This window comes from Mauremys reevesii, linkage group 4, assembly GCF_016161935.1.
Source record: "Mauremys reevesii isolate NIE-2019 linkage group 4, ASM1616193v1, whole genome shotgun sequence".
Lineage (NCBI taxonomy): Eukaryota > Metazoa > Chordata > Testudines > Geoemydidae > Mauremys > Mauremys reevesii.
In genome coordinates this window covers 24,170,559-24,193,310 of record NC_052626.1, presented here as the reverse complement: position 1 = coordinate 24,193,310, position 22,752 = coordinate 24,170,559, and the positions used below count along the sequence as shown (strand labels likewise).

The following is a 22,752-nucleotide window of genomic DNA, read 5'->3' as shown; positions in this document are numbered from 1 at the left end:
CAGTTGGGACATCATGGCAGCAGTGCGGCTTGTTGATACAGTGAAATGCTGATTCTGGGCCCGGCAAACAAGCACAGACTGGTGGGACCGCATAGTGTTGTAGGTATGGGATGATTTCCAGTGGCTGTGAAACTTTTACATTCATAAGACCACTTTCCTGGAACTCTGGGAGTTGCTTTCCCCCGCCCTGAAGCACAGGAATACCAAAATGAGAGCTGCCCTGACAGTTGAGAAGTGAGTGGCGATAGCCCTGTGGAAGCTTGCAATGCCCGACTGCTACCAGTCAATCGGGAGTCAGTTTGGAGTGGGCAAATCTACTGTGGGGACTGCTGTGATTCAAGTAGCCAATGCAGTCACTGACATTCTGCTATCAAGGGTAGTGAGTCTGGGAAATGTGCAAGTCATAGCGGATGCTTTACTGCAATGGATTTCCCTAACTGTGGTGGGGCGATAGACGGAACGTGTATCCCTATCTTGGCACTGGACCACCTTGCCCACCAGTACATAAACCGGAAGGGGTATTTCTCAATGGTGCTGCAAGCACTGGTGGATCACAAGGGACATTTCACTGACATAAACGTGGGATGGCTGGGAAAGGTGCATGACACTCGCATCTTTAGAAACTCGGGGCTGTTTGAGCAGCTGCAAGAAGGGACTTACTTCCCAGACCAGAAAATTACTGTTGGGGATGTTGAAATGCCAATAGTTATCCTTGGAGACCCAGCCTACCTCTGGCTCCCATGGCTCATGAAGCCATACACAGACAGCCTGGACAGTAGTCAGGAGCTGTTCAACAATAGGCTGAGCAAGTTCAGAATGGTGGTAGAATGTGCCTTTGGATGTTTAAAAGCTCGCTGGCATTGTTTGCTGACTAGGTTAGACCTCAGCACAACCAATATTCCCATTAACAGACGTTCTGCAGCATGAGCTTTCGTGGGTGAATACCCACTTCTTCAGATGTCTTGCATCTGAAGAAGTGGGTATTCACCCACGAAAGCTCATGCTGCAGAACGTCTGTTAGTCTATAAGGTGCCACAGGATTCTTTGTTGCTTTTACAGATCCAGACTAACACGGCTACCCCTCTGATACTTGACAATATTCCCATTGTTATTTCTGCTTGCTGTGTGTGCCATAATATCTGTGAGAGTAAGGGAGAGACGTTTATGCAGGGCCGACTTTATGAACGTCGGGGCCCGATTTGAATACCCGGCAGCGATCCGGGGCTTCGGCAGCATTTCAGCGGCGGGAGGTCCTTCGATGCCGCAGAAGACCCAGAGTGGACCCCTGCCGCCGAAGTGCCGCTGAAGCCGGAGGACTGCATGAGCTCGGAAAAAACGTCATCGCGAGTGCGTTTTTTTTCTACTTCTAATCTGCGATAACCTCAGGGACGGAGATGATAGAGGGGCCATAGAAACATTTGCACCTGCAGGATAAAAAGGGAGAGTAAAATTTAAGATGATACATTTCTGAGAACAAAAGGGAGACTGTTTCACAGTGAATCAAGCAATTCACAGCAGACAGCACGTGTGCTTTAGGTACAAGGTCGCATTTTGCCTTTTATATTGAGCACTTGCCGGTATGGTGACATATCACACATGGCTGGGCAACAGAATTCAGTTTCCAGGCAGCCATGGTAAGCCAAAGGGTACGCAGGTTTGGCTTCTAACATCCTGCACCGCCCTCCTTTCCCGTAGCAAGCAATGCCAACTGTGTTTGCCATTTAAAAGGAGGGGCTGCGGTTTTCGGGTGGATGTGCAGCACACACCTCTCCCCACCCCTCCGTGTGGCTATTTGGGATGATCCCTTCACCCCTCCCCCCGCCACGTGGCTATTCTCAGGGATGATCCCTTTTAGCCAAGTGCAAACAGCCCATCATGAACAGGGTCCTTTTACTGTTCCCTTACAAAAATTCCTCTATTTCAACCAGGTGAAATGATATCACTCTCCTGAGGCTAACACAAAAAGATAGAGGCCGAATGTTGCTTGAATGCGACCAAAACCCAGGACCATTCGCTGCCATGCTTTGTGCTGCAATGATTCCAGACTACTTGCTATTGGCTTGGCATGGTAAAGTATCCTACCGTGGAGGACGAAATAAGGCAGCCCTGCCCAGAAACCTTCTGCAAAGGCTTTCAGAGTACCTCCAGGAGAGCTTCATGGAGATGTCCCTGGAGGATTCACGCTCCATCCCCAGACACATTAACAGACTTTTCCAGTAGCTGTGCTGGCCGCGAATGCATCCCAAGTCTTCAGGGCAAATCAAACATTAAACACTATTGCTTTAAAACTCCGTACTGTAGTTGCAAATGTGCACTCACCAGAGGTGCCTTCTCCGCTTTGGGAGGGTATTGGCTCCAGGGTGATGAAAAGGTCCTGGCTGAGAACAGATTCACAGCTTGCCTGCTATGCATTCTCCTTCTCCTCCTCCTCTTCCTCTTCCTCATCCACACAATCCTCCTCCGTGTTGCGTGAGACTCCCCCCTTGCAGGTGTCTACAGACAGTGGTGGGGTAGTGGTAGGCTCCCCCCCTAGAATGCCATGCAGCTGATCATAGAAGCGGCATGTATGGGGCTCTGACCCAGAGCAACCATTTGCCTCCTTTGTCTTTTGGTAGGCTTGCCTGAGCTCCTTAACTTTCACGCGGCACTGCTGTGTGTGTCCCTGTTGTAGCCTCTGTCCATCATGCCCTGTGCGATTTTGGCATATATATTAGCATTTCTTCTTTTTGTTCGGAGTTCTGCCTGCACAGATTCTTCTCCCCATACAGCAGTCAGATCCAGTGTTTCCTGTTTGTTCCATGCTGGAGCTCGTTTGTGATTCTGGGGGGACTGTATGGTCACCTGTGCTGCTGAGCTCGCCACGCTGACCAAACAGGAAATGAAATTCAAAAGTTCCCGGGGCTTTTCCTGTGTACCTGGCGAGTTGAAAGTGCTGTCCAGAGTGGTCACATTGGAGCATCCTGGGAGGCCAATAATGTCGATTTGCGTCCACACTACCCCAAATTCGACCCAGCAAGGTCAATTTTAGTGCTGCTCCCCTCACCGGGGAAGAGTACAGAAGTCGATTTTATGAGCCCTTTAGGTCGACGGAACGGGGTTGCTTGTGTAGATACGTTCATTGTAAACTTGACCTAATGCAGCTAAATTCGACCTAACCCTGTAGTGTAGAGCAGGGCTAAGAGGTGCAGAACAGAAAGAACTTGCAGCCCAGGGCTGGGGGTGGCTAAGATGGGTTTTAAATCATCCTGGCACTTTCCTGATTCTGACAGCCCCACAAGCTAACCCCTGCAGCCTATATGCCTCATCATTCCCTGGAATCCCTTCTGTGTTAGCTATGTGCTGCAGCCTTATCCTTCCATAGCTTTCCCCCCAGCATATCCCCTGTGCTAGGGCTTGTTGGAGGACAGCCTATGGCTGTCTTCCTCAGTTTCTGTTCTATGGAAATTCTTCACTGACCTTTCTACCCAGTGACAGGGGGCCAGAGGGGGGATGAGAGTCTCACCCATAGATTTTAAATAAACAGTGAGAAAATAACCTGAGACACCTCCATATGGGAGAAGAAACAGTAGACATAGGCAATCTTTCCAGTTAACTAGATGCTTATTAAGATAGTGTTATTTCTCTCATTCTCACAGAAATGTAATTTATAAATTCAGGTACTATAGTACGTGAGATAATTGTTTCTTTTAAAAAATCTTTTTTTGAAATGAACCAGTATAATGACAAATTTAGTTAAAATTACCTATAACTTTATAGATTCTAAAATGTAGGTTTTAATATAGCATTTGCTACTTTCAAATTTATTTAAGTCTGTCTTTCAGAAATGTATATTGTACAGTGTTACAGTTCATCATGTAACTAAACTTCAGGAGGAATAGATATTTTAAAAAATTACTTCTTCAATGAATTACTGTGAAAGGAAGACTGTTTTTACTTTGTAGATTATTGTCCACTGCTGAAAGCTTTTGATATTGACCCCTAAATTAACTGGTAGAATTCCCAGTTTTTGTGGTAAATTATGCTCCAGATATTCCATATTTGGAGTAGCTTTACTCTGAATAAATATTTTATGCTTACAAATGGTGAGAAAAATGAATTCATTAACTATTTTACATTTATATTGGGCCATTCCACATTCAAATACTGTGGAAGAGCATGTGTGTGATACAAATGAAAAGGTGTCAGCAAAAAGGAAATTTTTTTCCATAGCTCTTTATTTGCATTTAGAAGCTTAACTTGTTCCTTCATTTATATAATATGTGTAATTTTAAAGAAACCATTCTGTGCTGACTTCAGCTAGTAAAAACAAAAACAAAAGATCATTGTTCTTTTTACACTGAAGGATTTGAAAACATTCAGCTGCTTGTAAACTTAGATATTCCAGAAGCAATCCACCGCATCGTGGTAATGCTTTGTGTTCCCAATTAAAATCTAGATTTTGGAGCTGATTTGGGATAGCTTTGTTTGCATTAGACAAAAGTAAAAGAGGAGAAAATGTAGGGGAAAAGAATACAGGCCATATCTTGCTCAGTAGGGATTCTGGTGCAGTCTATAGACTAGCATATATCTTAGCTTTCAAAAGGAAAGAATCACTCATTCTCTCTGCTTGAGGAGATTGTAAGATACCACAGTGGGGCAGAACTGTGAGGACTGGCGATCAAAATAAAGAAACTGGTACAAAAAAGAACACTATAAAAAGCATGATTTTGTACAGAGTATAAAATACTTTAATATGATAAATTCCTGTTGCTTCCAAACTAGCAACACATGCCCTCTGAGAAATTGCTCTATCTCTTGGAATTAATGTACTACATTCTGTACTGGAGCAACAATGATTTTTAACGGGCATAAATACAAAATCAATATGCAGTTTCAATTAATTCTTCTGTTTTAATACCCTCAAATATCAAGAAAAAGTTTTTAAATAAATGGAAAATAAACACAAACATTCTCTCTAAAGTGAACTTTGGGTGGCAAAACTAATCTATTACATTGCATCACTAACAATAGAAGATATTAATGTAGCACACTCAAAGGCATAATGCAATTAAAGCCATAAAAGAGTTCTTGAATTTATTCTAATTAATTTAAATGAAGGTGAGGGAGCATGTTAGACAAAAATGTGAAATATACTATTATAAGTATTGTAATAACTTTAGTTAGAGTTTTAACCAATTTGTGCACCATTTAAAATGACCTTAATTGGGTTTGGCAAATTTTCTGATTCAAATTTTGACCTCACTTCAACATTGTGGGTCTGAAAGCGCAGCTTGAACTTGAATATTATTAGATTCGTTTCATTTAGGTGAAAGAGTGTGTGTGTGTGTGAGAGAGAGAGAGAGAAATTCCAGTGGAAATATAGATACAGCAGGCCTGGTTCTCTTCTCTGATGTTTGTACATCAGGGTACCTTTGTTAAAGTCAATGGAATTACACCAATATAAACTTTGGAAATTTCAGTAAGCCAACTAGAATATTTTCTTCTGGAGTTACCTCCATTAGCCAGGCTAACACAGCCCAGGTTTCCTGTTTAGTTAGCAAAACACTTCACTATTATTGATATAGATATCTATATACCATACAATCATAGTATGTTTAACATATCCTTTAATACATATGTGATGAATTAATTTGTCAGATACCTTTTGACCATTGCACCTCCACTCTCTCTACTTACCCATCTCCACCCAGACTTATTCTAATATTGCAAATCTCTGAGCAACTTCAAATATCTTGCACACTTTAAATACCCAGTTACACAAGTTACCTAATTCCGCCCCTAACCTGCCCAGTTAGACTGGTCTTTGATTCAGGATGGGCCTAAGCCCCGATATTTTGAGACTGTGTATGTCTAGAATTAGGCTCTTTATGCTTTTTGGGAAAAACTATTTCCAAAAATAGTTCTAGTCCTGGAAAGGCCCACTATATTAGATTTTAAAGCTGCAACCTTTGTAATAGAAAAGCTATTTCAGGGTACATTTAGATGTTTTCTTCTCCCTCTGAGTCCTATGAAGTTACTTAAGAATGTAAGAATATAAGAACAGCCATACTGGGTCAGACCAAAGGTCCATCTAGTCCAGTATCCTGTCTTCCGACAGTGGCCAATGCCAGGTGCCCCAGAGGGAATGAACAGAACAGGTAATCAGCAAGTGATCCATTCCTTGTCTCCCATTCCCAGCTTCTGGCAAACAGAAGCTAGGGACACCATCCCTGCTCATCCTGGCTAATAGCCATTGATGGACCTATCATCCATGAATTTAACTAGTTCTTTTTTTAACCCTGTTGTAGTCTTGGCCTTCACAAAATCCTCTGGCAAAGAGTTCCACAGGTTGACTGGGAGTTTTGTGAAGAAATACTTCCTTTTCTTTGTTTTAAACCTGCTGCCTATTAATTTCATTTGGTGACCCCTAGTTCTTGTGTTATGAGAAGGAGTAAATAATATTTCCTTATTTACTTTCTCAACACCAGTCATGATTTTATAAACCTCTATCATATCCCCGCTTAGTCGTCTCTTTTCCTAGCTGAAAAGTCCCAGTCTTATTAATCTCTCTTCATACGGAAGTCGTTCTATACCCCAAATAATTTTTGTTGCCCTTTTCAGAACCTTTTCCAAGTCCAATATATCTTTTTTTGAGATGGGGCGACCACATCTGCACGCAGTATTTAAAATGTGGGCATACCATGGATTTATATAGAGGCAATATGATATTTTCTGTCTTATTATCTATCCTTTTCTTAATGATGCCCAACATTCTGTTTGCTTTTTTGACTGCAACTGTACATCGAGTGGATGTTTTCAGAGAACTATCCACAGTGACTCCAAAATCTCTTTCTTGAGTGGTAACAGATAATTTATACCCCATCATTTTATATGTATAGTTGGGATTATGTTTTCCAATGTGCATTACTTTGCATTTATCAACACTGAATTTTATCTTCCATTTTGTTGCCCAGTCACCAAGTTTTGTGAGATCCTTTTGTAGCTCTTCACAGTCTGCCTGGGACTTAACTATCTTGAGTAGTTTCGTATCATCTGCAAATATTGCCACTTTACTGTTTACCCCTTTTTCCAGATTATTTATTAATATGTTGAATAGGACTGTTCCTACTACAGACCCCTGGGGTATGGGTATTACTTATGGTAAATATACAATACCTTGTTTTCCTAGTATAAGGATACTAAAAATTACTTCAGTGGTTTTAAACCCTCTCAAATATCTGTAAAATAGTTTTATGTAAGATAATATGCTGTAAAGGCTTTACTGCCATAGGCTTTCATTGCCTTGTTTATCTCATTTGTGACTTCATCACAGATCAATGCAACTATCCTAAATATTTGTACCATTACCACACCATTGCGTTGTATATATGTGTGACGATTTATATTCTTATGCTTATTCTTGCTAGGCTAGTAGTAATAGCATCTTGTTCTCTAGCTTGATATTATCAATTTTTTTAATGATATCCACTGATTTTTAAGAGACCTTAGGCTAGTGTTTCTCAAACTGGGGTCGCCACTTGTGTAGGGAAAGCCCCTGGCGGGCCGGTTTGTTTACCTGCCCCGTCAGCAGGTCCAGCCGAACAAACCGGCCCGGCCCGCCAGGGGCTATCCCCACACAAGCGGCGACCCCAGTTTGAAAAACACTGACTTAGGCTGTTTGTTGAAGCTGCGGAGATGGGCAGTATATATAAAGTATTGCTAAACATTCTTATCACAATTGGATATATTGTTGGACTATAAATACGTATTTTGAACTGACCACACATCTGACTGAGGAGCCAATAAAATCCATGGTACTTCATCCTTGCATGTATTTTCATATCTTGAATGTGAAGTCATGTGTGTCTTTAATTGTAAGTTTGTTTCAAATGTGTCTTGCTTCCACACTTGTTGTATTCACTTTTATTCTGCTTTGTTTATGCACCTCTCAGTCATGGATTACACAGGTCTGTGAGTCTTCTCAATGCATGCAAACTGAAAAAAACTACTGTAAGGTGAGGGATTCTTAGTAGTATTGTAGTGTCATAGTTCAGTAGGTTTTCCTTTCTATCATAGCTCAGTCTGTGCAGGGGGGTTATTTTAGTGGTGGTGTTTATATCCTAATACATAATTGTATTAACTATTACAACCTTTAGTATTCTCAGAAATAAATTTTGCAACATATACTCATAACCAATGTGTTTAAATGCACCAGAACTTTTATAAAATAATTAACTCAGTAATGGTACCTCTACTTTTCGTGCTAATATTATCTCAATTATAGTGATGATTTTTCATAATGCAAATTCCTTCACACATAATTGCTTATTGCAGCTTGTTTCCTAAGTATTGTAAGTCAAACTTTTTGTCCTGGTGTTGCACCATTAAAAACTACCTTTTCTTAAGATTAATTATGAAGGCCAAATTCTGGTCAATTATTCTTGAACACCCCTATAAGTCGGTGTCCTAGTTTCTGTGATCCTTATGCTTCTCATTTAAATTCCACTTGAAGTATCAGTATGTCTGCTGTGTCCAGAATAAGCATGTCAATAGTGTTCACTGTAGCATCTTAGTTTTTTAATTCTATAAAAATATGGTATTAGACCTACCAAAATACGTGCATGCTTATATTGATTTAACAGTATGTTGGTGTTGCTATAACTCTTATCTTTTCTTGTCTCTTCACTTCCCTACTGCCTGTCACTATTGTTCATTGTGTCAAGGCTAAAATCTAAATTGTAAATTAAATGAGGCAGGGACCATGTACTTGTGAAATGCCTAGCTCTCCCTTGGGTCCTATAAAATAATAGAGGTTTCAGAGCTAGGGTGACCACCGGTCCCTCATTTTAAGGGACCATCCTTTATTTCATTGATTTATCCCTTTTGGTGACCATTCATCCCTTATTTTAAGATGTATTTAAATATATTAAAACTGTTAAGTAATATTTTTAACATTAAATTGAAGTTTATGATAATTGCATTCTATATTTGAGGTCAGTAGAAATATCCACTTGAGAGAGAAAAATACATGATATGCTAAAGGAAATGGTGTTCCCCTGAAATAGCCCTTAAAATAGAGCATTCTCTCTCATTTTTCCTGTGGTTTTCCCTTATTTTCTATTCAGAAGTGTAATTGAGGTTAGAATTTGGCACATGATCATAATTAAGGATGCACAAAGGATGTATTAGCATGCATGTGTTAGTATTAATATCTAACAGACTGTGTCATAATTGATGAAATAGTACTAATCCAGGGGCGGGCAAACTACGGCCCATGGGCCGGAGCTGGCCCACGGGACTGCCACCCCTGTGGCGCAGCGGGCCCCGCGCCGCTCGCAGAAGCAGCCAGCACCATGTCTCTGCGGCCCCTGGGGGCAGGCTTCCTTTGCCTGCCGGCACCTTCCCCCCCCCCCCCCCGCAGCTCCCATTGGGCGGGAATGGGGAACCGTGGCCAATGGGAGTTTTGGGAGAGGTACCCACAGGCGAGGGCAATGCGTGGAGCCCTCTTCCCCCCCCACCCCAAGGGCTGTAGGGATGTGGTGCCGGCTGCTTCCAGTAGCTCCAGGTAAGCGGTGCCAGGCCGGAGCCCGCACCCTGAACCCCTCCTGCACCCCATACTGCAACTCCCTGCCCTGAGCCACCTGCATCACCCTGCCTGCACCCCAACCCTCAGCCGCACCCTGCACCCCTCCGGTACCCCAATCCCCTGCCATGAGCCCCCGCCGCACCCTGCACCCCTCCTGCATCCCAACCCCCTGCCCTGAGCCCCCGCATGCACTCCACACTCCTCCTGCACCCCAACCTCTTGCCCTGAGCCCCTTCCTGCACACAGCACCCCCTCCCACACCTTGCAGTCCCTCCCGCACCCCAACCCCCTGCCCCAGTCCTGCATTCATGGCCCTGCATGCAATTTCCCCAACCAGATGTGGCCCTCGGGCCAAAAAGTTTGCCCACCCCTCTGCTAGTCAATAGCAGTGTCATGCTTAGCCATCAATTTTATATGGAACTTTTCTGAGAATAAGGTTCAAACTTCTCAAGTTGCCACACATTTTTTAACTGAAGACAATGCTTCAGTTAAAAGAAAGCGTTCTTAATTTCAATTCTCTTGTCCTTGTAATTTTTTGTTTTCAGGATAAGCTTAAGAACTTTACAAGTGAAATTGAAAGTATTCATATATTTAAAGGCATATTCAAACATTAACATTAATGGTAAAATATGAATTGTAAAATATTTTTATTTAAGACCATTGTTTTTGTCCTTCCATGTTAATATACTTTTAAAATGATTTCTTTCTCCAGAAAGAAGACAGCAATTTGTGTTGTAGACGGTAGTGAAGTTATTTAATATTTGTTGCTAAGTTTTTGACATTTAAAGTGAGATTAAAATGTGCTCTGTAACTTACTAATTATCTAATATTAATGCAACAAGTTGCATTTTTAAAGTGATGTTACCTTTTCATTCCATAGCTAGTGAACATAATACAAAAGATAGGCCCTGATCCTACAAACATAGGCTTAATTTTATAAACTGGTGTAATGGAGTTCAGTGGGCAACTCATGCAAGTAGAGGCACTCATAAGAGTAAATGTTTTCAGGATCAGGACCTTAGTTTGTAATTGGAGAAACATTAAAATAGACATTATACATTAAAATGTTTTCACTATGTTCTGGCTGCCAATATTCTATCTAATTGGTTGGAGGAGCTTGCTCTGGGTGTTCCTCATTTATCCCTTTCACCCAGGGCCAGCCTAAAACATACTGGTTTCTGAAGCGAAAGCAAGATTTGATCTCTTACTGCCGTCTCTTCCTTGTTGGCAATTTATTTTTCCCACCTACCTATGCAGCTTAGCAACCCACATATTTTCTGTGTTAGTTCATCACCCAAAAGAATATTCTTATTTCAACTTAATAATTTACATTTTGGTTGGGTTTTGTATCAGAATGCATCCAAAACAATTTGTACCACCCTCAGGTGCTCCAAAAGAGAGAATATGGTAGCTGATATAAAGCTTTCTAGGATGCATCTGATGTTTCTACTGTGTAGAACTTAAAATAGAGACATCCTTTCAGAGTAGTGCTTGGTTAGGTAGCAACTTAGCAGCTAAAGAATAGTGGTTCAGGTCTGGCAAGTTGGTGAAGTGACCACAGTAATCTCTCTCCCCCTTTCAATATAAAGTCTTAAGTGGCCAATCTATTTCACTAGTTACTGAAACTGTTTATGGTTGAGTCTTCTGTCTAGCTAAAGAGAGCTGGATGCTGAGGGCACACTAAAGAGTGATGCAAAACCCTCCTGGTAGAGGTGTTTGGAGGCAGGTTGGAAGGGGAAATTAGCCCTCTGAGAACTCCCTCACAGAGGAAAAGGGAAAAAGATCTTTTTAGGGTCTATGGTTTTTTTCATAAATGTAAGTAGAAGTATCACATGTTGACAAGATAGTGACTGAAACTGCAGAAATATTTAAGAGGTCTCAGTTTACTCATTACCTTTGGGTATATTAAAACTGGGTTGAAAGTACAGGATTGAGTATTTGATACTGAATTAAAGACTGAATGGATATGAAAAGACATGGTCAGCTTATTAGTGCTCAAAATTTGACCTACTTTGAGAATTGTGTGTATTATGGCTAGGAATGTCACGTTATACTTTCTTTTTAAATCTATCACTCTGTTCTCTAAATTTAGGTAGTTTGGACTGATACAAAAAATTGTAAGTGTGACCTCTTGCATATACCTGAGCAGTTGATATTCCAACTGGCATCAGTGATACTAATATAGCACCTCTTGTAGACTGAAAAATAAGCAAAAAGGCAGCCATGTTAATCTCCATTGCAGTAGATACCCAGCAAAATAGTCCGACTGCTGCAATTCAGTTCTTAGTAACCTAAACCATTATCTGTTCTGGAAAATAATTTGTTAAATAGTTATGTTAATGCTCTTAGAAATAAAAGTTCAATTAAACTTTCTGAGGTATAGTTTATCAAAATCCTTTTGTAATAAAATACTTTTATATGTACTGCTATATAACTTACTCCCTTTTTTGTTAGTACTGTCAAAAGAACCAGCTCAGCTGAACGTGTATCCCCAGGAGGTCGAAGGGAAAGCTATGGAGATTCCAAAGGCAGCCGCAATCGCACTGGATCCACCAGCAGTTCTTCTAGTGGTAAAAAGAACAGTGAGAAGTATGTGATCTTTTTAATGTTTCCCTCTTCCCCACACTGACGGCCCTAATAATGAAGTTACTAATTTTAAATAAGCAACTATTGAAAGGCTGGATTTTCTGATGATACAGCAATCAGACATGAGATGCCTATTCTGTATTGAACAGAGGATAGTTTTAAAGTACTCCATCATCTAAATACTTTTTCAGGTTGAGATTACACATTTTGTTTGCCTTATTGTATTCCAAGCCATGAGCCATGTGAAAATTTTGAGTTGCATACAGTAATGCCAGAAAAGCTTAGCGTTATTAATCCTTCTTTCTGGTACGTCGTTGGACTCCTTCATGTTGCTTCTCATGATTTTTTTCTTTGGATAATGCAGTCACTTGTCTAGGGCATCATGTCTTCCCTCTGCTGATACGTTAGCAGATTTTTAAAGTGACTGTTCATACTCATTATGGAGGCATTGGGTAATGTCTCCATAGTTAAGGTTGTGTTGAGATTTGCATGTAAAGCAGGACTACAATCTCTGTTTCATACTTTAAAATCTGATTTTAGTTTCCAGGTTTGGCACAAAACTCTTTATAGCACAACTGAAGTTTCTATATTTATTTTAGGGAAATATATACTAACTTTTGCAGAGGAAGCATGTAAACTCTGTTTTGGAAATGTTGTCCTGTTTTCCTTATTTCTTTGATTCCTTCTAGATAAATAATCACATAGCTCATAAACTCACATGGTAATAACCTCTTGGACATAGGCCATTTTAAAAATTAAACAGAGATTCCAGGCTAAAAAGAGGGATCCAACCAACTTGGATCCTCTTGGTGGCACTGTGATGATGCCTTAACCAATAGTGAACAGATTTACCACTTAGATCCATTGCTACCGTAGGTTATCAGATTCGACTAAAAACTGATGGTTTTGTTGATCACAACATGTTCTGCATGAAAGGCTAGCTTTCTATGGAAGCAGTTTCAGTAAATATTGCCATTTTGCACTCCTTCCTTTCCCTACTTTCCTTAACTCCATAGTGGCTTTTCAATACAAATGGTTTACCAACAATCATGGCACAGTGCAGTGAATTACAGAAGGGATGGGGGGGAAGAAGAAAAGAAAATAGCTTACATCTCTTGAAAGCAATCCCCTCTCTCTGACCACTTTGGTCCCTTTGTCAGCATTGCACTTAGTGTCTAGATAGCAACTCTTTTCTTGTCCCCCACAGACATGCTTATTAAATCCCCTCCTGAATTTTCCCAAATAGTTTGCTGAAGACACACACACACAATAAGGTTTGTCAACAGCTTTAATCTCCACCTTCCAGGAGATGATCCACTGAAGAAGAGGAAACACTTAACAATGGTTGGTAGTTGCCTTTCAAAGGCTTACTGACTTAGCTCAGATACCACCTTTCACAGATGAGTTTGGCTGATTGTGCCCACCTATGGACAGGATACATAAATACTTAAATACTCTCCCAGTTATGTATTTTCAGTTGTCAATGAACTGTGAATTATGGACAGAGGCCCAGGCCCTCTGTCATACTGATATACAGATACTCCTTAAAAATATATCTTTCTTTTTTGGTGTAGTTGTACACTATTTTTGGACTAACAAGCATTGGTGGCCGATGAGCAAAATAATGATGGGATACTGTAGGTGCTAGAGATACTTAACGTCTGCCCTGGTTGGACTAGATTTTCAAAGGAAAAAACTTGACATCTAGTGGGAGAGAGGCTGGGATCCCAGGGATGTGAAAATGGTTGTATTAGAAATGTGAAAAAAAAATTTGGCATCTATGAGCAGGGTACTACAAGGAAAATGTTATTTTTACTATGTCCACATGTTGTATGTGGTTTTTAATTAATTGGTTTTATAAAATTATATGAACTATTACTATGGCATATGAAAAGTGTTGTGTGCATGGCAAACTTTAAAAGAAAACTCCTTGATTATTTTCACAGCAAACCCAAGGAACCAATGTTCAGTGCAGGTAGGTTCTGTTTTATTTTTCTCCATTTCTAAAGAGATAACTTGCATGCTGATGCATTTTTTATTGTACAGTGATTTATCAGGGAAATCGGCGTTAGGATTCAGAGCCTTTCACTTACAGGCCACTGGGTCTACATTGCGACTGGAATCCTTTTTGGCAAGAAGGCCAAGAATAAAAAGCCATGAAAATGGAAACTACCTTCTTACCCAATAGAGATATTCCTGTTCAAAATAGGATTAAGGTTTTTATGGGTTGAAGTATATGTGAAGCTCAGACTATGGCTGTCTGCATTATACAATATTTTAAGTGTGATTATACTCATAAAAATGAGCAAATGCAATTAAGAGATTTCATATTTATGTCTCAGTTCTTTCCTGAGCAAAATTGCCAAGTTACCAGTAAAAATATTGTTTTTCTAACTGAAGTTCTGGAAGCTCCTCTTTTGACTTGAAAGTCAATGTTCTTTTCTTTCCTGCTCATGCATTATCACCATCAATAAGATTCTGCAGGCTACATTCTAAATTTAAATAAGGACAGAGTTTATTTGCCTCTGCCATTAAAACTTTATTATCAATCCTGTTGATGGCATGTGACACAAAATAGAGTACAGCTTGTTTCCCTGTTGGTTCTGCAGAGCCAAGCAAAAGTAAAAAGTAGTAAAAACTTACTTTGTCATTGGAATAAGCAAATGTGATGGAATGCACACTGAGAACAAATCTGCTGGTTCAGCATGTGGTGTTTTTATAGTTACTTTTCAGACTATAATCATAATTTAAGTTAAAGATGGAGGATTTCTGTTTCTTGGGCTGATAATCAAGGCCCCCCAGCAAAGCACATAAGCCTTTGCCTCACATCAAGCACTTAAGTAGTCTTGTTGATTTCACTGGGACTACTCATGTACTTATTGCTTCTCTGGATCACAGCCCAATTTCCTCTCATAGACACTTAAGTTCTTGAACAAGAAAATAGCTTCTGATATGCTACATTTATAATTTTGTCTCGTAGTAACTTTTTCTTTTTCACTTTCCTGGGAAAAGGCACATTTGGCTTTAATAGTCTTTGTTTCAAAATCTTCCATTGAGATTCATAACTTAAATGAATAATTTAACCTACGTGAGTCTGATCTTACCCTTCTGATTCAGGCAAAATTCCCACTGAAATCAGTTACATGTTTTTTTCTAGGCAAAGTATATCCAGTATTCCTAAATATTGAATTATTTTTATCATAAAGTTACATAATGGAGCTTAAACCAATCTTTTAATGATAAAATAGCTCTAAATGTATTACTCTTGGCAAGAAAAACAGAGTTTTGAATGCAGTTACACACAATCCACTGAATGGCCCATGGGTCAATGTTTTGTCAAGCAACAGGTTAGCCTCTAAGAGGATACAGCTGGACAACCAATAGAGCAGGGGTGTAGGTGAGCCTGACTGTACTCAAACCCATCTTTATCTAGCACTTCTGTCTCTGTCTCTGTAATCACAAGGGAAGCGCCGTGTGACACACTGCAAAGGTAGGCGTCACTTCCAAAACCTCATAGCTCTCTAAGCAAAACTGTTACCAGGGTGACAGAAGCTGTGTTTTTATACAGCCAATATACATTTTTATTGCAAAGTTAAAAATCTTCAATTTATTTTGAGTAAGGTTAAAAATATTCATGTAACAGTGACTGAATTATAACCCTTGGACGCACTATAATGATAACAGTGGGTTATAATTTAGATTTTGGTTGACTTTGGTAAATGACTTTTTTAAAAATTCAGTGTTGAGAGAGCTATATGGCAGCACCTGGATGTCTCACTGTGTTTGAAATGCTGTTTTGCACCTCTGCTGACATGCCCTATGATATAGAACCTGCCCTGTTTTTGCTGTTTTGCTGCAAATCTAATGTATGCTTATAGAAACATTGTTTTTCCCTCTGCTTATATCTTCTTTGGTAGATTGTAGATTTGTCTGAATTATCAGTAAGCAGAAGTAGGTGTATAATTCATTTTAAATGCTTTTTTGCACAGTATAGTAATACAGAATTATGTTTACTAAATGTATAGTATTGATTTCTGAAACATAATTGAATTGAACATTAAATATGCACATTTGGTACATGTCTGTAACTTGTCTCTCTGATATAACCAGAGATCTTGTCTTGGATTTTAGAAATTGCCTATTCTTAACTAATTTTTCACTAACCTGCATCTTTTAGCTTTACATCAATTAAGTTTAAGCCCTTATAAAGGAATGACTGTTTTACTCTCAAGACTAAATTTTGGAAGGGGCCTCAACCCCACCACTGTGTATTCATCATGCAGTTTTATGTCTGTAACCAAAAGTGGGTTCAATTGCAGGTCCAATTAGCATTAAGACATCTGACTACTAGGGTTTTTGATTAATCACAGTTATCTCACACGATTAATTCAAAAAAATTAATCACGATTAAAAAAAATTATTGTGATTAATCACACTGTTAAACAGTAGAATACTTATTGAAATTTATTAAATATTTTGGATGTTTTTCTATATTTTTAAATATCTTGATTTCAGTTACAACACAGAATAGAAAGTGTACAGTGCTCACTTTATATTATTTTTTATTATAAATATTTTCTCGCTAAAAATGGTAAATAAAAGAAATAGTATTTTTCAGTTCACCTCATTCAAATACTGTAGTGCAATCTCTTTATTGTGAAAGTGCAACTTACAAATGTAGATTTTTTGTTGTTACATAACTGAACTCAAAAACAAAACAATGTAAAACTTTAGAACCTACAAGTCCACTCAGTCCTACTTGTTCAGCCAATTGCTAAGAGAAACAAGTTTGTTTACATTTAAAGAAGATACTGCTGCCTGCTTCTTATTTACAATGTCACCTGAATGTGAGAACAGGTGTTCGCATGGCACTTTTGTAGCTAGCATTGCAAGGTATTTACATGTCTGATATGCTAAACATTCGTATGCCCCTTCATGCTTTAGCCACCATTCCAGAGGACATGCTTCCATGCTGATGATGCTTGTTAAAAAAATAATGTGTTAATTACTTAGTGACTGAACTCCTTGGGAGAGAATTGTATGTCTCCTGCTCTATTTTACCCATATTCTACCATATATCTCATGTTATAGCTGTCTCGCATGATGACCCAGCACGTTTTTCATTTTAAGAACCCTTTCACTGCAGATTTGACAAAACACAAAGAAGGTACCAATGTGAGATTTCTAAAGATAGCTAAAGCACTTGAACCAAAGCCTAAGAATCTGAAGTCCCTTCCAAAATCTGAGAGGGACGAGGTGTGGAGGATGCTTTCAAAAGTCTTAAAAGAGCAACACTCTGATGCAGAAACTACAGAACCCGAACCACCAAAAAAGAAGATCAGCCTTCTGCAGGTAGCATCCAACTCAGATGATAAAAATGAACATGCGTCAGTCTGCACTGCTTTGGATTGTTATCAAGCAGAACCCATCATCAGCACGGACATATGTCCTCTGATGAAGCATGAAGGGACATATGAATCGTTAGTGCATCTGACACATACATATCTTGCGACGCCGGCTACAACGATGCCATGCAAATGCCTGTTCTCACTTTCAGTGACGTTGTAAACAAGAAGTGGGCAGCATTATCTCCTTGTTTGTCCATTAACCAAAACTTGTTTGTCTGAGCGATTGGCTGAAGTAGGACTGAGTGGACTTGTAGGCTCTCCAGTTTTACATTGTTTTGTTCTTGTGTACATAATTCTACATTTGTAAGTTCAACTTTCATGATAAAGAGATTGCACTACAGTACTTGTATGAGGTGAATTGAAAAATACCATTTCTTTTGCTTTTTACAGTGCAAATATTTGTAATAAAAATAAATATAAAATGAGCACTGTATTCTTTGTATTCTATGTTGTAATTGAAATCAATATATTTGAAAATGTATAAAAGATCCAAAAATATTTAAACAAATGGCATTCTATTATTGTTTAACAGTGCAATTAATTGCAATTAATTTTTTTGATCACTTGACAGCCCTAATGACTGCCTAAAAGGAGAAAATGCACCTGCATTTGCTTGGGCTTACAAAATTTGTGGGTGCAGAAATACAGGCTATGTAAAAATTTGGTCCTTGGGTTCTTGTTTCTAGTCCTCTGATGCCTCTGTCTCTTCACATTTATAGTTTTATAGTGATCTGATATTTAATGACCTTTGCTAAGGAAAGTAGGGGGAAAGGATTGTGCAGTATTTTATGTACTTTAGTAGTCAAAATTGTAAAAGTCACTATGGTTCAAGTGACCAAATAATAATAATGAGAGACCTAATAATCTCCTCCCTTACCTGCCTTTTAATAATCACGATAAGAGTTGACATCACTAAAATCTGTTAACTTTCCAAATGTACAGTCTCATAATGCCTCAATATCTTTAGTGCTGGTAATATATTCTCAGCCTAATCACAGGGGTATCACATGCTAATATGAACAGTGATGTAGTTATCTATCTTGTGCAGTGCAAGAGCATATTTTGTTTCTTGGTAGAGAACTAGAAATCTAATTATTTATAAATATCCAAACATGTCTTCAGTGTTATCAGTCATCTTGAACTCCACACATCTGTTAACATTTTAGTTGTGTCCACTTTTAACATTGTTTTCCATTCTTTCACTAGACATCTCAGTTAAAAAACTATTAGTCTTTTTAATATAGTGCCATAATTATACATGACACCGTGCAAGAGCAGTGCTGTGGCAGAACAACTAGGTTTCCTGAGCATATACATTTCTGCAGTTCAATAGCAAAATATAGTTTAAACATATGACATTTCTTTATTGATTGAATTCTCGATATAAACAAGACTAGGGCCAATAATGCCTGCATGTACTCCCATTAAAACACAGCTTTTAGTTTTTAAAATTAAACTAATACTGGCATGTGTGTTAATGATGCTTGAAAATCCTTAGCACCTAATTGTATAAGTTTATTTACATAATTTTGTTACTTCTGCCCTTCCATTTCCTCTGTGCACATGATTATTCTGTCTAGTAACTCTACAGATGTCACTGACTCCAAAACTGCTTGATTCACATGAGAACAAGGCTGAATCCTTTGATCTGCTGATGGAGCAGCAGGAGCCAGCAAGTTTTGAATCTGGACAAACTTCACCAGAAGTTCACAAGACACCCTGTTTGGCCCTGCCAATTTCTAAAAGTCCTAGTCAGACCTTCATGCCATTTCCTAGATCTCCTAGTTTTATAAGTCCCATGAAATCCCCAAGTCAGTACTTTCAGATCTGTTATTAATTCATGATTCTATTCTCAGACATATTTCTTATAAGACCCCCCAACTACAGTATTTCTAGTGTTTTCTCCTCTAAATGTTTACTTTGCTAATAGAAAGTTCAGTTTTATAGCTTCTTTCCTGTACATCATTTTTCTTTCTATAATGTGTTGTCAGTTTGTCATTCCTGTTTCAATGTTTAGCTATGCTTTAAACACTTAACTGTGTTTGCATGTACGTCTGCATGATTCTTTTTACTAATTGTTTGTGTTTATATGTGATGTACCTTTCACATTATGTATCAAGTGTAAAGTACATCTTTACACTGAGATGCGAAGAATGCAACTAACTGTTTAAGTATTTTTAGAAGCTTATGCTCAGAACTGTAAATATCCATCAAAAACTAAATAAAAGAATTTTAAGTGGCATTCCTGCGTTAATTGTAATTTTTACTTTGGTGTTTTTCTTCATTTCTGGTATAAAAAGGAAATATGTACATACGGTATTAATTTTCCCTGAAAGTAATGGTTTGGTCTTAATCTTTTCATTTCTATAGTTCTTTGATGCATAGTCTGGTTGAAGAGTTTGTTGCTAGTCTCAAAATATTTAGACCAAAAGGGGACTTCATGCCCTTTGTTTGATAACCCCTATCTAGCGTTAGTTTGTGACTAAAACAAAAACAAAAGCTATATGTCCTATAATATAAGTTTGAAACGCCATATTATGCAAAAATATTATTCACTGAAATGATAGGTGGGAGCAGTTGGAGAAGAAATCTTTGCTGATGTGTTTATGTGTAACTCTCTAAACATTTCTGACCCTTTTTGTAGAAGAAGGATATGTAAAAATGTTTCTGCGTGGACGTCCTGTTACCATGTACATGCCCAAAGATCAAGTGGAATCTTACAATTTGGAAGCAAAAGTAGAACTACCAGCCAAGAGGCTTAAACTGGAATGGGTGTATCCTTTTTATGCTAGAGCATTACTGGGAACTACTAATTTCTCAGCAGTTGTCTTAAAATTTTGTTTTAAAAATTATTTAGCAAAATTGAGGTCTTTATGTTGAATTAGTTTCTTTAACGAACTATTAGGCCACATTCACTTTTAAATAGGTGATAATTTCTTGAGGCTGCTGCTCCAGATTTTATGCAAAATAGTCAAGCAGCTCAAGGAAGGTTTCACTTAAATGTTGCCTGAAGATTATGTTTAAAACATGTTAACTATCACAAATTAAAATGAGACATATTGCAAGAATTTAGTGAACTGTGATTACTAATTATAGTGTACATAAAACAAGTTTGCATCTTTTCTGATACACATCAGTACCTTATTACGCTATATATATTTTTTTAATTGCACACTTGTCTTTTTTAAGAGGTGCTATAATTGCAGTACACGGATAAGAAAAGGGGTCTTATAGAACATTCTTGTACATGACAAATTCTCTTCACTGTAGTTAGAAATAAATTTTTTTTTTAAATTGGAGCCTAAAGTTAGACTCAGAAATCCACATTTAGATGCCAGTCATCTATTATCAAGTTTTGTTGTAAGTGTCGTGGTAGAAGTGAGACTTGAACGGGGATTTGATGGAGGATAATGTGATCACTTTACACATTTTTATTGGGCGCTCCTTCTCAGCATAAGGGCAAGCATGGGAGAATGCATGAAGGTACTTGCTAGAAAATTTGGCAGATGGGCAATGAAGACTGCGTTGGCATAGACCCCAGCCTCCACTCCCTCCACTCCACCAACAATGGTTCAATATTGTATAAAAAATTATAGTTGGGATGGGGATAGGCCATGACTTCAGTGTGAGGATTCCTATGTCTTGTTTTTAAAAGTGTGATATCTATAGTATAACCTATTAGAAAGCTAAAGTTTTCAATCCATGGAAATATCCCAAAGGTTAACAGCCTCAAGCCAGTGCTGGGTAGTTGGAAGGCTAGAAGGTAGAGGAGCAAAAATATTTCCAAAGAATACCATGCTGAATTTTTCTTTCAGACTTTTCTTTCTTTGGATGTAGTCAGTGGGACTGTTTGCAGGCTTAGAAGTTAAACTCACGTGTATGTCTTTGCAGAATACTGGCACAAAGATGTTACTATTTTTTATTATTATTTGTATTACCATAACACTTAGGAGCCCTTGTCATGGACCAGGACACCATTGTGCTAGATGCTGTACAAACAGAGAACAAGACAGTGGTCCATGCCCCAAAGAGATTACAACCTAAGTAAGATGATAATGGAGTCTCATGTCAGTGTCGATGTACAAGGATTCAGCAAACATTACAGGTGAACATGTATATGTAGAGTGACCAGATGTCCCATTTTTAAAGGGACTGTCCTGTTTTTTGGGACTTTTTTTTATATAGGTGCCTATTACCCCCCACCCCCTGTCCCGTTTTTTCACAGTTGTTATCTGGTAACCCTATGTATAAGTGAGATCAGACCAATGAAAGAAACACAAACATGGTTACATGTGGGACAGGCAAGATTGTCCGTGACCATTGTAGGCTGTTTTATCCTTGCTTTGTGTTATTCACGTTTTTCACATAAGGTATTAATGCACCTTGCTTCAAAGCAGGTGATAGCAACATGACAAATCGTCAGCCATCTTGCTCAGTTATGGGATCAACCTGACATGCTTTCAAGTTTGACTTCAGTGTGTCTGTATATTGTTTGTAGTGGCCTCCAGGAAAACAAGTGCATTGCTTTAGATGACCATAAAGTATGGCTGTTGGTAGTTTCAGTTTGGCCATACAAATGAGATGCTCTGACCAATGTAGCTGAGCTTTTATGAGCATGCTTTGAATGTCAGACATCCAACAACAATTAAGGATATCAGTATTGGGAGTCTTGTCCTACCATTTGATTCTGCAAACAGGCTGAAGACAGCACATATGGAACTGATCAAGTTTCCTAATGTGGCAGAGATATGTTGTCCAAGTCTCAAAACCATATAGAAGCATTGTAAGCATGACTCTCCAATAGACATTTAGCTTAGTGCTTATTTTGACATCCCTATTGTTTCATAGGTGATGTGTGAGCATTCCATATGCAGAATTGGCCTTGGCTATGTGATGGGTAGTCTTGTCATCAATTGTGGCATTCTGTGACAGCATACTCTCTAGGTAGCAAAACTTCTCTACTGTATTGAGAGGAGTGTTGTTGATCTTAATAAGTGGTAGACATATGCATCCTTGGGCACAGGTTGGTACAGCACTTCAATTTTCTTTCATCTGATTTTGAAACCAAAATGATTGACTGCCCTAGCAAAGTGGTCTTGTATAAATTGAATGTCATCAATAGAGTGAGCAACCAGTGCAGTCATCAGCAAATGAAATCTCCTTAATGAGTAAACCTGCCGCTTTTGTGTGAGC

General features: G+C 38.8%; 1 protein-coding gene across 10 annotated transcripts in view; it reads left to right on the top strand.

Moving 5' to 3' along the window:
- Positions 1-22,752, top strand: part of EML1 (EMAP like 1) — a 222,688-nt gene that overhangs the window by 160,887 nt on the left and 39,049 nt on the right. For 7 of the 10 annotated variants that reach the window (XM_039537398.1, XM_039537399.1, XM_039537393.1 and 4 more), the window contains 4 exons: positions 7,932-7,994; positions 12,020-12,154; positions 14,098-14,126; positions 20,204-20,333. In XM_039537398.1, coding sequence (XP_039393332.1) covers positions 7,932-7,994; positions 12,020-12,154; positions 14,098-14,126; positions 20,204-20,333 — 357 coding nt within the window. Of the gene's footprint in view, positions 1-7,931; positions 7,995-12,019; positions 12,155-14,097; positions 14,127-15,614; positions 15,642-20,203; positions 20,334-22,752 lie in introns of all 10 variants that reach the window. The other 3 variants (XM_039537395.1, XM_039537401.1, XM_039537402.1) reach the window with 2 other exon arrangements.